The sequence below is a fragment of the Rhipicephalus sanguineus genome, chromosome 10, assembly GCF_013339695.2.
Source record: "Rhipicephalus sanguineus isolate Rsan-2018 chromosome 10, BIME_Rsan_1.4, whole genome shotgun sequence".
Taxonomy (NCBI): Eukaryota; Metazoa; Arthropoda; class Arachnida; order Ixodida; family Ixodidae; genus Rhipicephalus; species Rhipicephalus sanguineus.
In genome coordinates, this window is record NC_051185.1 from 107,821,997 (window position 1) to 107,837,692 (window position 15,696).

At 47.3% G+C, this 15,696-nt stretch overlaps 1 protein-coding gene across 1 annotated transcript in view; it reads right to left on the minus strand.

Annotated features, from left to right (window-relative positions):
* Window positions 1-15,696, minus strand: part of LOC119372239 (uncharacterized) — a 66,728-nt gene that overhangs the window by 35,743 nt on the left and 15,289 nt on the right. The window contains exons 3-4 of the mRNA XM_049420167.1: window positions 8,123-8,586; window positions 1,811-1,965 (exon numbers count right to left, since the gene is read on the minus strand). Of these exons, the coding sequence (XP_049276124.1) occupies window positions 1,811-1,965; window positions 8,123-8,586 (619 nt within the window). The remainder of the gene's footprint in view (window positions 1-1,810; window positions 1,966-8,122; window positions 8,587-15,696) is intronic.

A 15,696-nucleotide genomic window follows, 5' to 3' on the forward strand; every position in this document is an offset into this window, starting at 1 on the left:
ACCACTAACCGCGCAGTCGATCCATACCTGTCAATGACTCGAAATCACTTCTAATATCCTCTTCAAGAAACACACACACATAATGCCGTTCCGCCGAGCGTAACACGGCACCGAGGCTAAAAGATCGGTCACTTCTCAACACACACTAGCAACGCACCGAGCGGTCTGGAAGGGAAATGGCCGCCGCCGCGCAATGTTCCCCATGTGCAGCCTACCTTTGCGGTACTCCGATTTTCCAGTGACTAGTTTCGCACATTCTCACGTAGTCCGTAATCTTTTGTGGTCGACTGTACATGTTGGAGTGAGCCATGACAGTAGAAGAATAATGAAATCTCTATTGCACATTCTTCTGCCTTGAAGTTCTTCATAAAAATAATCGAAATACAGTAGACTCTCGATAATTCAAACTTCAGGGGACCTCAAGATTTTATTTGAATTATATAATTTGAATTATCAGAAGTTCTCATAAATATGACTCAGGGCAACACACCAACTAACACTGCGATGTTTATTGTTTCTCAGTGGCGCAGCAACGTCATAAACTGCTCTGCGTGATTGCCAGTAAAATTTTTAGACATCAGCGACAATACGGGTACTTGTTATTGTACAAGGCACGCACAGGTGTGTAATTAAGGGACGAAATGTGTTGTGTCCCACGACAGTTGCTAGCCCTTTCTAATTCTTGGGACGCTTTTTCGCATGGCACACTGCGGAGAACGTGACTTTAAGAAACGTTTGGCATGTGATAGATCAAGGCCAGACCATACAGTTTTTTTCCCCTCTGTCAGCACGAGATTATTGGTGCGCAAGGTTCAGCTTTATTTGCGCCTGTTAGTAACAGAGCAATGTGAATGTTCGGCTATACTCGGCGACAACTTTTCTTGGCATTGGAGCGAAGGCTACAGCCCCAAATCGCGTGTATCCTACCGCCAATGAATGTAGTTCCACTATTGCGTCCGTATTTTCTACGTGAGATATAAAAACTACTCCTTAATTTTCTACATGTAGCTCCTTGAGACAGGAAGCAGTACACACTAGCTATATATTTGTATTTATTTCACTTTATACGTTGTCACTTTGCGTTTTTGTACCCGTGAGGAATTGCCGCCTTTTACGTGTACCTCCAACGCTATACGGCGGCGTCTCCGTCTGTATGCAACGCTGACTGCGCGCAGCCATCGCTTTCCACAGCGGTATGAGACGCGCGCCAAACCGGACTACCTCGCGTAGGAGTACATGTGATGAAGCTCCGCCCTCGTAGCTTTCCCTTCAGTGCCAAGAAAAGTTGTCCGCGAGTATAGAAGCAACAAAGGCAGCAGATATTTCCAGACATGGACAAGCAAAAAGTTTGAATTAAGCAAATTTGTGCAGTGAGGCAGTTTGAATTAAGCAGCTTTAAAATACATTGAAAAGATAGTGGGCCAACCAAAAATTTAAGATTTGTTTGAATTAGCCGAAAGTTTGAATTATCAGAGTTTGAATTATTGCGAGTCTACTGTACCATTTCAAAGTACATGTAGAAGTTGCTTACTGGCTAAATGCAAGAAAAAGTGAAAAATATTTCGCCATCGATGTCGTTTGCAGACCGTTGAACACCCCAAGGCCGTGCATTTGATTCTTAAAGTGATAGCATTAAAAATTCACAACAAACAACAAATTAACACAAACTGATTATGAAAGAGGTTGAATTCAGCCAACGTATGTTCTTATTTTTTGCCTTCACCAATCAAACAGTGGAAAAGTAAAATCTCATATGCGTACATCGTCGGATGGGGATGTCTTCCCAATCTGCAAAAGCAGTCACACTTGCCTGCGTCACTGCTGTCTCCACAGGTAGACTATCTGGGATGGCAAACGTGGTCTCTGGTACAGGGGAGCCATCCAATGCCACTGTGTCAGCAGTCGGGAATTCTCTGGTGACAATGAAAGACTCTCCAAGAGCCGGCAGTGGTTCGGGTGGAGTGCCTGAGGAGGTCACTTTACGTGAGCAATTTAAACCACAGAAGCATGCGCATGGCACATACTACACAATGTTGGTCTAATGAAGCTAATCAAAGTGTAAGATTAGGCCAGTTGGTGATTCATGATCGAAGTACTTCGGTCTAATGAAATCAAGAGTTCGACGAAATCTCGTCTGGTCGGGAACAATCATGGTCAAAAGTAAGAAGACGCCGACCAAAAACACCTAAAAGTAACAAAGATGTTTCGGCTCCCATACAAAGGGCCTTGTTCACAAATGAAGCAATCTTCATTTGCAGATTGCTTCAATTGTGAACAAGGCCCCCGTACGGGAGCCGAAACGTCTTATTTTTAAGTGTTTTTGGTCGGCGTCTTTTTACTTTTTACCACAATGTTGGTCTGCAACACGGTGCAAGAAATACTTTAGGTGAGCGAACGCCAGGACTACCCGCTGCGCGACTAGGTTCTGCTTCGCAAGCAGCCCGAGAGATGGTGCTACCAACTTCGACCCAGTAGGCTGCCTAGACAAGCGCGCACATCGAGGCACTCTAGGACCCATTCAAGTGGATGCAACGTCACCATGTGGACAGTGGGCGGAACCTGTGCCTACTGTTGCAGCTTTTCCCAGTTAAGAAGCGTGCAGAAGCATGCATTAAGAAGCGTGCTACCGCACTAGAACACGGTAGCATAATATGCGATCCACATAGAAAGAACGAAATAAATAAAACTGAAAAAATATAGAGATGTGCAGCAAGATTTATTATGTCGAAATATAGGTACACAGATCCAGTGACTGAAATCCTCACTCAACTAAACTTGCCTGAGCTTTCATTGCGTCGTAAAGTGGCTTGATTAAAATTCATTCACTTAATGAAACACAACTGCTTTAACTTTAACCGTCACAGATACATACAAAAGAGAATGTCACGTATTTCACGGTCTGTTAGATATAGCCATCAGGATCAATTTGTGCCCATACCTACAAAGGTTGACACCTTCAAATACTCCCTCTTTCCGAAAACGATTGAAGAGTGGAACGCGCTACCGCATAGCATAACCAAAATTAACTCTCCAGAAGAATTTGAAAAAATGGTACTGGCCTATTATTCTTCCATGTAACTATATTTAAGCGCTATTACCTTCCTTTTTTTTTCCAGTGATAAGCGGCATGTATGTTTTTACACGATTTCAAACAATTATACGTGATGTTGAAAAAGTTCCCGATTATGATGGTGAATATTTTGATGTCTATGGTACAGCTTTCGTTGAGTGTAGTGTTCGCAGTTGCGTTGCTATATGCTCATCGTTGGTCACTACTCTGTAAAACTTGAATTAATTTGCATGTTGTACTTTTGGTTAGATTTGTCGTTTGTTTGAATTAAGATTTGTATGGTCTGTATGGTGTAGGTTTGTTTAAAACTGCCAGATGTGTTGTTTGTCCTGATTTCATTGTGCAGTGCTTGCGTCTTCAACGATGTGTGAAATGTATTTCATTACTCCACCCTGTATCGGCCTTTGGCTAACAGTATAAATAAAAAAATAAATATGGCGAATATGACGAATGCAACGGTGCCTGAAGTACTTAACACAATAAACAGCACCTTCTTATCACGTTCAGTCAACAGATACGGTCACCAAGGCGAAGCACATCCATGGTGATTAAATTTCGAAATTTCCTTCTTCGTTGGCTGGCGGCATGAAACGTGCATACTTTGCGAGGTTTGTAGCCACTGTTGCAAAAGGCCACAAAGCACTTCACTTGCCGGTTCTTCCGCATCGCAAAAACAGTTGACCACTATGACGTTTTCAAAAACGAGCTCAAAAAGCAACGGCAGCAACAAGAAAAAGTGCGTGTACTGCATGGCTATCGTAGCACGTGGACTGTGAAGGTCTCATATGCGCGAAAATGCATTGCACAGCGAGAAGCAGCACTATGAGCAGCGAAACAGGATGTTCACGCGATGTGTCACGTGGTCAATATCTCGTAATAACGCAGTTTTTCAGATTTGGAAATAGTCGCCCCGTGCCGGAGGTGCTTTGCGGAATTTGCCAGCAGCCCGCCATGGCCCTCAGTCCGGTGTGCCATCTCTCGGCACGCGGAAAACGAGAACTTAATCCATCTCTCCCCAACAAGCGCTCCCTCCACGTTGTTCGCTCACCTAAAGTATTTCTTGCACCGTGGTCTGCAACATTTGTAGGTGAGAAGCCATAAACTGCAAACACTTGCCATCATCCTATTTTTATGCCCACTGCAGAACAAAGGCACCTTCCAGTGACCTCCAGTGACTAGGGACGTGCAAGTGGTCAATCTTCAGATTGAATCAACAAGCATTGAGTAATGCCAAAGGCAAATCGTATGCTGTTTGAATACTGAACAGCAGAGTTTATAATTGAATATAATGTTATGCTCAAATCCAATTATTTGGATATGAGCATCACTTTATAGCTGCCCATAAAAAACAAAGTACATCCCTAGTGTTTCTTATGTACTTCTATTACATGCCAATACATTTCTAAACAGTCTTTGTTTTTCTGGATATTTCGGTGACAGCACTGCGGAGAGTCACAAATGTTTATCAAAACATGAAATGCCCAAAGCAGCATACAATCTTACCACTCTAATGGCTGCCTCATCTTTTCATTGCCCAAAAGAAGAGTGATGGCACAGTGAAGTGGACTTCGGACTTATGGGCTGGTGCACAGGGACGAGGGGAATTCTCAGGAGAAAGAAATTTGCCTATATACAGTAAAACCTCGTTAATTCGAACTCTTATTTCGAAATCCCACATAATTCGAAGGGTTTCTGTGGTCCCGTATTTTGCAATGTAAATCTGAGTGGATAATTTGAAGCGGCGGTCAGCGCCAGCCCGGTTAATTCGAAAACTTTGGGCGCCATGTGCCAATTCCCGATCCCGATTTCGCCGCAAATCCGCGGAAGCGACGGCCCTTAGGAGTCACAGGGCAATGCAGTGTAGAGATATTAATGAGTGACAGTTGAAGCAACCCAGCCTCGCTGCTGCTAGAAGCAGAAAAGAAAAGAAAAAGAAAAAACTGTCTCGTGGTCAGCTAAGAACGTGCACCTGCGGAAAAGAAGACGTGCTTCACTGCAGCATGACACATGCTTCTCGCAACGTCAGCGCGTCATGATTTACCCATTCTTTTTGGGAAAAGAAAAGATAATAAAGTACGGTCTAACAGAATTCATGATGTATGCGAACCTCCGATTGGCGGTTGGTTCGGCAATTTCCACACTTGCACTGCTGGCGGAGTTCTTGCCTGTAACGCCTACTTCGAAAACTCAGCGAAAACTTCAATGATGATGTTTTCCAGCCAGAACACATTGCGGATTCGGTCACACTGGCCATTATCATATTCTTTATTTTACCAGAAAGAATGGGCGAATGGTCGCATCATGACGCGCTGAGGCTGCGAGGAGCAGGTGACATGCTGCCCGCGTGTCCCCACTGTGCTGCAGTGAAGCACACCTTTTCTGCAGGCACGCATTTCAGCTGACCACGAGACTTTTCTTTTTTCTTTTTTTTTGCGCTGACAGCAGCGAGGCCTGCCATTTTCCAGAGTTCGCGGCAAAAATGGGACCAGGTATTGCTGGAAAACAACCCTTGGAGCCACAAACTAGAAGGCCAAACGACCACCTCTGATTACTTTCAGTAATTCAAAGTTCCTTGCATCCCGCTTTTTGTATGTTTCGTTAATTCGAAAACCCGCTTAATTCGAAAGTATTTCACAGTCCCAGTGACTTTGAATTAACGAGGTTTTACTGTACATTATGTATACTGGCTGTCCCAGCTAATTAGGACCAAGGCTTAAAAAAAAAAAAAACAAGCACTCTAGGGAGGTTCTACCTGTTGTATATTGGTGGTAGCCGTGCGTACATACGATGTATTTTTTTCATGACTAAGCGCTAATTAATTAACATTACTTAGCCAACTTCTGCATTCTTGCTCGAATGTGTAAAATATTAACTTTATGTTGTACCTCGGCTCAAATAACCCCAGAATCAAGCGTTAATTTTTTTGCTGATATCTGCCTGGTTGTTTTTCTGAGAAAAAAAAAAAACGCGTGAAACACGCCAAATACGGAATAGACGCACGCTTGCGCACCGCTACTCAGGCGCTTCCAAGCATTGTTTGATTGATACATGGCTGCATCGTTCATTGTACAGGGCTTCACACCATGTGATGTACGCGCATCAAAACACGCTGACGCGTCCAGCGAATGTGAAGCCCTGCACAATGCGGTGATGAACGAACACAGCCATGTATCAAATAAAACGCTTAGAAGTGCTAGAGTAGTGGTGCACGAGCACGGGTCTGTTGCATATTTGGAGTGTTTTGCGCACTTTTGTTTTTCCTCGAAAAAAACAACCAGGCAGATTTCAGCAAAAAATAAATCCCTGATTCTGGGGCAATTTCAGGAGAGTTACCACACAAAGTTAACATTTTACAGATTCGAGCGAGAACAAGTCAGTTGGCTAATTAAAGTTAATTAGCACTTAGTCATGAAAAAAAAAGCACATGTATGTACAGGCGCGCCCACTGCTAGAGGTAACACTGAGCGGGTGGTTGCGCCGAGCGGAGCACCACGACTGCCGCTGCGCAAAGTATTGCGGAGCAAGCGCAATCAATACCAGAGGCGGAGTTAGCTGCGTGTCTTCTGCTACGGTTCCCGCCACTCCGCTGCGAGCAGCGAAACCTAGATTGCGCGTGCACTTCGCCTGCACTGCAATAATTCGCGCGGCACCACCTTGGTGTTCCGAAGAGCACGGCCACACGCGCCGCATTACCTGTAACAGTTCGGTCCCTTATCTTTTTGTCCACTTTACTTTCTTCACATTTATATCCTAATTATTACAAATAACATCTCCTATACTTTCCTTGGCATTATTGTCTGTTAGTTCTCATTAATATAGGAGTGTTGGAAGGTATATCCAAATCAGCAGAGCAATCTGCATTCGCTGCCCACACAATATTGACTTAAATGGGCTGGCACAATCCGCAGCCAGAAGGAGAATGCGAGACACACAAGCCACTTCATTACGAGTGTTAAAAGCAGCTCTGCAGTCCCCTACCCTATTGTTTTATCCATGCAACACAGTTGTAAGAGGCACTGTGTTCCCTTATGTCAAATTCTTACGTTTTCTATTGACCTTTACGACCACTCGACTACGGCACTGTCCACTCTTAAAGGGAACACTCAAATGTGCGCATCGAGCAATGCCAACATCATAACTGCAAGAGGATGTAGAAGCAATATCTATGCACTGCACAGGTGCATTGAAAGGAGTCTGAACTGTCAAACACAAGTTACCTGCTGCAATTCTATGCAAGTCTACTCTTATGTGAGAGCGAAACCCACACATGCCAAGCAAGCGTTCTCTTTAAAAGTGGACCCCGCTGTACATTCAACATGGCGTAGTTAAACCACCCTCACCCCAGCCCTCCCCCCTTATACAATGGCAAGATTCTTTGCGCCTAGGGCAAATTCATTAAAAGATTTCCAGACTTTAAAGGGGCCCAGCAACACTGTTCCGAGTTATAATGATCAATCTCACTATTTGCGCATGACACTTCACGAATCAGATGCCACAAAAATTTTTAGAATCCGCCATGTACAAGCTGAGTTACAGGCATTTGCCGCACGCTTCAAGTGCTTTCTCTCCTTTTGCCAGCGAGCACTGTCAAAGCTATGCAGGGAGGGGGATGACAAGGAGGCATGAAGATGCACGCTGACAGAGAATGCGTCTTGACCTAGAGCACCTTGTTTTTCTTCAAACGTGAGGCTTACTTTCAGAGTGATCACGAGCGCGCACGTGCCGGCCACGGTGACTACGCAGCTGACAATGCTCAAATCAGCCAACTGCCATGGACATGGGTATATGGCATCATTTGTAGAGAGAAGAGGGAGCAATTTCTAGCTCACTTTGAGAATTAATTGTAAATTCTAGGCTGTGTGCTGCACTACAATCTTTCACTCGCGCGTTCTCTGGAGCCTCGAATACCGACCGGCAGAGTTTTCTGACCATGCTCGAGAAGTTTTGCAGGGCCCCTTTAAGCTCGGAAATACTCCGCAGATTACGGTACTTCAGCATTTAAGGTAAGAAGGTGCGCGAACGAAGGGCCATAGGAAAGAAGCAGCAGCTCACTGTTGAGGTTGCCGTCATCGGAGCCTGCAACATTGAAGAGGTGGCAGGGGCCGTCTGTTGCTCTATCTGAAGCTCGGAGGCCCGTTTCACCAGCGGCCAAAGACGGTGACTGATGTGGTGCACTGCCTGCCAGTACGTCGACCAAACCTCCCCCAGCACCACGGAGTTCGAGTGCTTCATCAAGAGTCACCAGGCAAGGGCTGGAAGGCGCGTCTTCCTGATCACTGAGCAACGCTTTGTGGAGAAATGCCTTGGGTGAAGCTGCTTTGCATTCTGTACCCGCTGGACAGGGCAAAGAGCAAGGAGACAAGTCTTTGCATGGCTCGAGACCAGTTGCGTCCGCTGTGCCGATGGTGAAGCTCGCCCCAAATACAGGTGCGCTCGGGGACAACTGCAGCGGTGTGCTCGTGCTCAGTGAAAGCGCTCCCAGTTGCTCCTCGGCCAAGATTAGCTCATTTTCCAACCTGAAATTTCAGGAATAATGCAATTTGAATTCATCGTCGTCATCATCAGCATGACTACTCCCACTGCAGGGCAAAGGCCTCTCCCATGTTTCGCCAATCAACCTGGTCCTGCGCTTGCTGCGGCCACATTATCAATCTCACATGCTTGCCTTTTCTTGGAATCCAGTCTGTTACTCTTAATGACCAGTGGGTGACAAATGGGTGTTAAGAGTAACCAGTGTTACACTCAACACTCATTTGTTCCGTGACCCAATCTGCTCTGGTTACCTTTACCATTTTCCTTTCGGTGGCTCGCTGCATCGTCCTCAATTTAAGTTGAATCCTGTTATACAGTAGACTCTTATTAAACGAAACCTGAAGGGACCAGAAAAATGTGTTCCGTTTAGAACAGGAGTGCAGAATTTAAGTAGGAAACCAATCATATTAGAAGCAGTTCTTCCATTTAAGCAGAAGTTCCGGTTAAGAGATTTCTATTTACCAATAGCCTACTTCATACCTTTCGCTTGAGGTATAGTGTTGAACTACCATTCACGATTTGAGAATGCCTGCCCAATTCACTGCACCCATTCTTACTACTAGTCGCATGATTCGGCTCTGCGGTCACCACCTTTCATAATTTGCATACAACATTGATTAAGAGTGTCCTCTAAATTTCAGCAAAATACCTAAAGAAGCTTCCCTAAGCCAGGAAAGACCAGAGCATTTTCGTAAATATGGCGCACTTATTCGAAGTTTCAAAACAGTTTACCAAGCCACAATGGCTCACACAAGCAAACATCTTTCGATATTTACAATGTCGCAAATAAACACGCAATTGTGGCCCAGCACAAAATTAGTGAAATAAAACTTCCGAGCTTATCGTCTCACAATTTCTGCGGTTTTACGTGCCAAAACCACGATATGATTTCGAGGCACTCCGTAGTGGAGGGCTTCAAAAATTTCAACCACCTGGGGTTCCTTAATGTGAACCGACTGCTGTCTCTGATAATCAATGTAATTGCCATGCAATCAACTAAGACGAAGCTTTGATTAAAGAGATACTATCTGGCCAAATCGATTTAGAGATTGAGTTCAATGTCAATTTCAAGGCAACTACAACAGGAATTCACTTTCGCTCTGTCTGTTATGAGCGAGTAGCATGGAGTATTATGGAACAAATCTTGACAGAGCAGTAGCACTGGCACAGTTTTCTTCTCAGTAGCCTTTAAGCAACAGCCGAGCCATGTGCACCTGGTTAGGGTCACGAGGGTGTACAAATGGGCAAGCTGACCGTAGAGCCCGATCTCGGAGATCATGCCCTTGTCACGAGTCAATAATGGTGAGTGGCAATGAGGTCTATTTCAATTATCGTATAAAAAAAAACCGCTTTCTTTACAAGCTGTTTGAAACACTCCTCTTATTTGAAATGTGTCTTGCACGAAGGCTCTTTTCCGTATACCTCCACAATATGAAACTACACTTTTATGCTGTCTAAAATTTCATTTCACTATGGGTCTTTACTAGGCTCGTGCGAATATTCAAGCATATATTACTGTATTCGATGACGATGATATGTGGGTTTTTTATGGCGCAAGGGCCACTGTTGGCCAAAGAGCGCCATTACTAATGATGGGATGTTTGCAGTATATTTACGCCCTCTAGATAAGCTTAAATTACACACACACACACACACACACACACACACACAATAAAATTATGGCGGTGACGTATGGAGTGGTCAATGGTTGTTCGATGAGTGATGAGCAATCATTATTGCAAAAGTGAGAAAAAGTGAGTAGCACGTGTGCCTCCTCCATTCCTTTGTACCCAAAGGCCTGGAGGCAAGTGCTTTCTTTGAGAGAACTACCCCAGCAGCTGCCTCTGTTGAGAGGCCGTGCTGCGGTTGCCTGGGTATATAACAGTGAAGTTATGCAAATCTCTGAAAAAACGGAAGAGTAAGTCCTGTTTAAAAATAGGTTCCCTGCCTATAAACATTGAAAGGTGAAGTGGGAAGTGTTGGCGGTATGATGGAAAATGCTTCTCTCTAATAGCGTCTAGATGCGTGCATTGAAGCAGGATGTGAAGAAGAGTAAGTGGGGAACCGCATTTTTTCACACATGGGTGGGTCAAGACCGGACAAAAGGTGTGCGTGTGTACTGTGTGTATGTCCTATTCTAATTCTGGAAAGTGTGACTTCTGTGTGACGTGACTTTGATACCGGTGGCCAAATGCCAAGACGTGGCTTAATGACGTGCAATTTATTTTCCGTTTCTCCATCCCACAAGCGCTGCCAGTATGCCCTCACCGATTTCTTTAGGAGGGGCTTCAGGTCCAAAGCAGGGACAGCAACTGAAGAGACGTCTGCGTTTTCTTGGACGGATGCAGCTAGTTTGTCTGCCAACACATTCCCTTCGATTTCGCGGTGTCCTGGCACCCAGCATACTACAACGTGCTGTTTAGATGCGTAAATCGTGCATAGTAATGAGTAGAGCGAGACGATGACAGGGTTGTTTTTTTTTTGTTTCTTGAGGGTTTTCAATGCTTTTACGACGTTTAATGAATCTGAATATAAAATGGCATTTTGTAGTTTGATTTCCTTGATGTGTTTAACGGCAGCATATAGCGCATAGGCTTCTGCAGTGAAAATACTTGTATTAGGGTGGAGAACGCCGGCCTCCGAGAAGGATGGACCGACCGCTGCATAGGATACACCAGTGTGCGATATTTAGGCATCTGTATAGTATTGAGGGTAGGAATATTTGTGCTGTATTTCAAGAAAATACGTGTGGATATGTGCCAGTGGTGCGTGTTTAGTAACCTCAACAAAGGATAGGTCACAGTCAATAGTCTGCCACTGCCACGGCGGAAGCTGCTTTGCAGGAGACATCAGTGTGTTCTAGAAGTGGGACACTCATTTCCACCGCCAAGCCTCTCACACGCAATGAGTAGGGCTGTCTCACTCAAGGACGGTTATAAAAAAGCGCTGTGCTGGACAGGTCATTTGAGGTAGGGTGTGCGGGATGCTCATTGTTGGCATTTACTTTTAAAAAATACATGGACAGGTATGATCTCTGCAAGTGAAGTGGCCACTCGTCAGATTCCACGTACAGGCTTTCCACAGGGCTTGTCCTGAAGGTACCTGTAGAAAGGCGAATGCCCAAGAGATGGACAGGGTCCAGCATCTTCAGGACGCTTGGTGAGGCAGAGTGATATGTTATGGCTCCGTAGTCTAGACGCGTGCAAATAAGACTCTTGTATAGATTCAACAGACACTTTTTGTCGCTACCCCACGTAGTGCACGACAGCAGTTTCAAAATGTTCATTGTTTTGAAGCACTTGTCTTTTAGGTATTTTATATGTGGCACAAAGGATAATTTTGCATCCAGAATTAAGCCTAGAAATTTATGTTCTGTATTTACTGGTAAACGCTGACCCTGCAGATCAATATCGGGATCCGGGTGTATGCCTCTTTTCTTAAAAAGCATGCAGGTGCTTTTTTGTGCATTGAGGCTGAACCCGTTCTTGTCTGCCCATTTGGCCACCTTGTTCAAGCCGAGCTGTACCTGCCACTCACAGATTGCAAGACTTAAAACTAGAGCTGTGCAAATAGCAAAATTTTGGGTGCGAAGCGAATTCGAATAATAAAGATTGAGTGCGAATCGAATCGAATAATTTCGAATAATTTTCGAATATTTCTCAAACATTTTTCGAATAATTCGAAGTGAAATTACAGAAAAAGTTGCAGAGAATCCCTAAGTATGTTCTTGTGAGATAGCAACATGAAAGTCTTTTCGCTAGGTTGATGAAGCGCTGGTGGGGTCATATTTCATAGTTGTCTTTCTTATTGTAGCGAAGCTTATTGGAACCCTGAAGTGGGTCGTCCTCTCCGGCCCCTTCTAGTGGGTTGCCCTCTTCGGACAGAGCGCAGCTCGCGCAGAGTCGGCCCCGCCTTGACTGTCGCTGTCGCTCATCTTCGCCGAGTGTCCGCCAATAAACATCTTTATAATTTGGAGGAGAGTGCTGTGCCCTTCAAACAACTACGGTCAGCATTCAATGCCCTTGGAGCTGCGATCCCGTGCCATGCCCTCTACCATGACTCAAGATGCCGCCCAGCAAACGCCTCCCCCTGCACCGACATCTTGTCCCGGTGTGCCCCGTATCCGCGACCCTCCTGTTTTCACCGGCGCGGATGGCACCGACGTCGAGGACTGGCTCGCGATTTACGAGCGTGTCAGCATACCCAATAAATGGGACGAGGCCGGAAAACTAAGCCACCTGGTTTTCTACCTCGCGGGTGTCGCAAGCCTATGGTACAACAACCACGCTTCCGATTTCACTACGTGGTCCGCTTTCAAGACCACCATCGTCGACGTGTTTGGCCGCCCTGCCGTTCGTAAGCTGCAAGCTGAACAGCGTTTGCGTGAACGAGCCCAGCAGTCCGGCGAGTCTTTCACGAGTTACATTGAAGACGTCCTGGACTTGTGCAAGAAAGCCAATGCGACCATGCCTGAGTCTGACAAGATCCGGAACATCATGAAAGGCATCGACGACGATGCCTTCACCATGTTGCTCGCGAAAAACCCTAGCACTGTGGCTGAGGTCATCACACTGTGCCAAAGCTATGAGGAGCTCCGCCGGCAGCGGCTGATGACGCGTCGACCTCCATCACGCGACGCCGACCTCGCAGGCATGTCGGCCATTTCGGACCACTCCGTCTTGCTCGCCGAAATCAAGTCCTTCGTGCGCGAGGAGATTGCCCGCCAGTTCTCTCTACTGGCCTTCGCTCACCCGCAGCCTGTTGAACAGCCGTCGACCCTACTGCTGCCTCCCCTACGCCGGGCTATTGAGCATGAAATCGCGGAGGTCATGCCGGAATACCACCAGCCCCCTCGGGCGACTGCGCCGCTCAGTTACGCGCAAGTTGTCGCCAGGCCGCCTCCTGCGATTCCTGTGGTTCCCCCACATACTTACGCCGGAGCCGTCGCAAGGCCTCAGGCCTTCGAAGAGAGTGTGCCGGCTGCGTACGCCGACGTCGTCCATACGCCACGACTGCAGCCCACCATGCAGTCATATCAGCAGCCACCCCGTTCCTCGCGTCCTACGACATGGATGGGACCTAGCCCGGCAAGCCGATGGCGCACTTCCGACAACCGCCCCATCTGCTTTGCGTTCGGTTGCGCCAGTCACGTCGCCCGCTATTGCAATCGCATGCAGGCGCCTCGATTCGGATCGACCGTCACCAGCCAGTCCAGCCGCCCATACTACGAGCCGCCGCCGCCTATGTCACCGACGTCACGCCCGTCTCCATCTAACCGCCGTTCGCCGTCCCCAAGACGCCGCTCACTGTCACCGATGCGGCCCCGTCCGGTCGCGCGCGACCAGGAAAACTAGTCGTCGCAGTCCAAGAGGCAAGGGCTGCGACGCTATCGAACTGCCAAAGCCCTCAGCATAGCCCATCGAACGTAGTAGACGTGTTTGTAGATGGCGTGCGCACATTGGCCCTTGTGGACACTGGAGCTGCCGTATCCGTTACGGACGCTAAATTTAGCCGACTACTACGAAAAGTGACGACGCCGCTTTCCGGGCTCTCCTTCCGTACAGTATTCACCCGACACCGGTGTGTACAGCCCGTGTCATCATTCAGGACGCTCTGTACGCCGTCGAATTCATCATCATTTCTTCATGCTCTCACGACGTCATCCTGGGTTGGGATTTTCTCGCTCGCCACGATGCCGTAATTCGTTGCGCACCAGCCGAAATAGAGCTCTCACCATTCTCCAATTTGACGCCGGCGAATAGTCCATCGGCTGCGACCAAGGTACTCGTCAAAGACGACACAACAGTTCCTGCAAACTCGTCAACGGCTGTCCCCGTCTATTGCACTGGTCCCTCCGACACCGTTGCACTCCTTTCTCCCTCTGACCGCGTTTTCACCAGGAAAGGTTTGCTGGTGCCATTTGCGACCGTGCAAGTCACTCAGGGCGACACCGATATTTTCGTTACGAACCCATCCCCGTACGTTGTTACGTTGGTGCGAGGGGAATGTCTCGGCAGAGCAGAAGCCCTCGAAGACGCACAAGTTATCGACGCACCGGGTGACACGCACTGTGCCAGCTCCCGTACGCTCAGTGCTGTTACCACATCCGACTCGTCACCCGCTGACGTGTTTGCTTCCTCTATTGCTGACAACCTTACGTCGGTCCAGCGTTCCCAGCTTCTGTGCCTGTTGGAAGAATTTCGTTCTTCGTTCGATGTCGCGCAAACTTCTCTCGGCCGCACGTCTGCTGTCACGCATCACAGCGACACTGGCGCCCAACCACCGCTGCGGCAACGTCCATATCGCGTATCTCAAGCAGAGCGTCGTGTAATTAACGAGCAAGTCGAAGACATGCTTCGCCGCGATGTTATTCGACCCTCAAACAGCCCATGGGCGTCTCCTGTCGTTCTCGTTGCGAAGAAGGACGGCTCTGTGCGGTTCTGCGTGGACTACCGACGACTCAATAAGATCACCCGTAAAGACGTTTATCCCCTCCCTCGAATAGACGACGCCATTGACAGCCTGCAAGGAGCAGAATTCTTTTCATCTCTCGATTTGCGCTCACGGTACTGGCAAGTCCCCATGGCTGATGACGCTCGACCGAAGACAGCGTTTGTCACACCCGACGGCTTGTACGAATTCAATGCCATGCCGTTTGGGCTGTGTAATGCGCCCGCAACCTTTGAGCGCATGATGGACACCGTTCTGCGCAACTTGAAATGGCACACGTGCCTGTGCTACCTCGACGACGTCGTCGTTTTTGCCCCGGACTTCTCCACGCACCTTCAACGCCTCAGACTTGTTTTGACGCGTTTGAGCGACGCCGGGTTACAACTGAACCGAAAGAAGTGCCGATTTGCAGCACGGCAGCTGACAATACTAGGCTACGTCGTATCCAAGGACGGAATTCTCCCCGATCCAGCCAAGCTTCGGGCCGTGACAGAGTTCCCCAAACCTACGTCCGTCAAAGAACTGCGCAGTTTCGTAGGACTATGCTCCTACTTTCGGCGCTTCATACGAAACTTCGCGACCATCATATCGCCGCTGACGAAGCTCCTTGGCAGCAACGGGCCCCTCAATACGTGGTCGTCAGA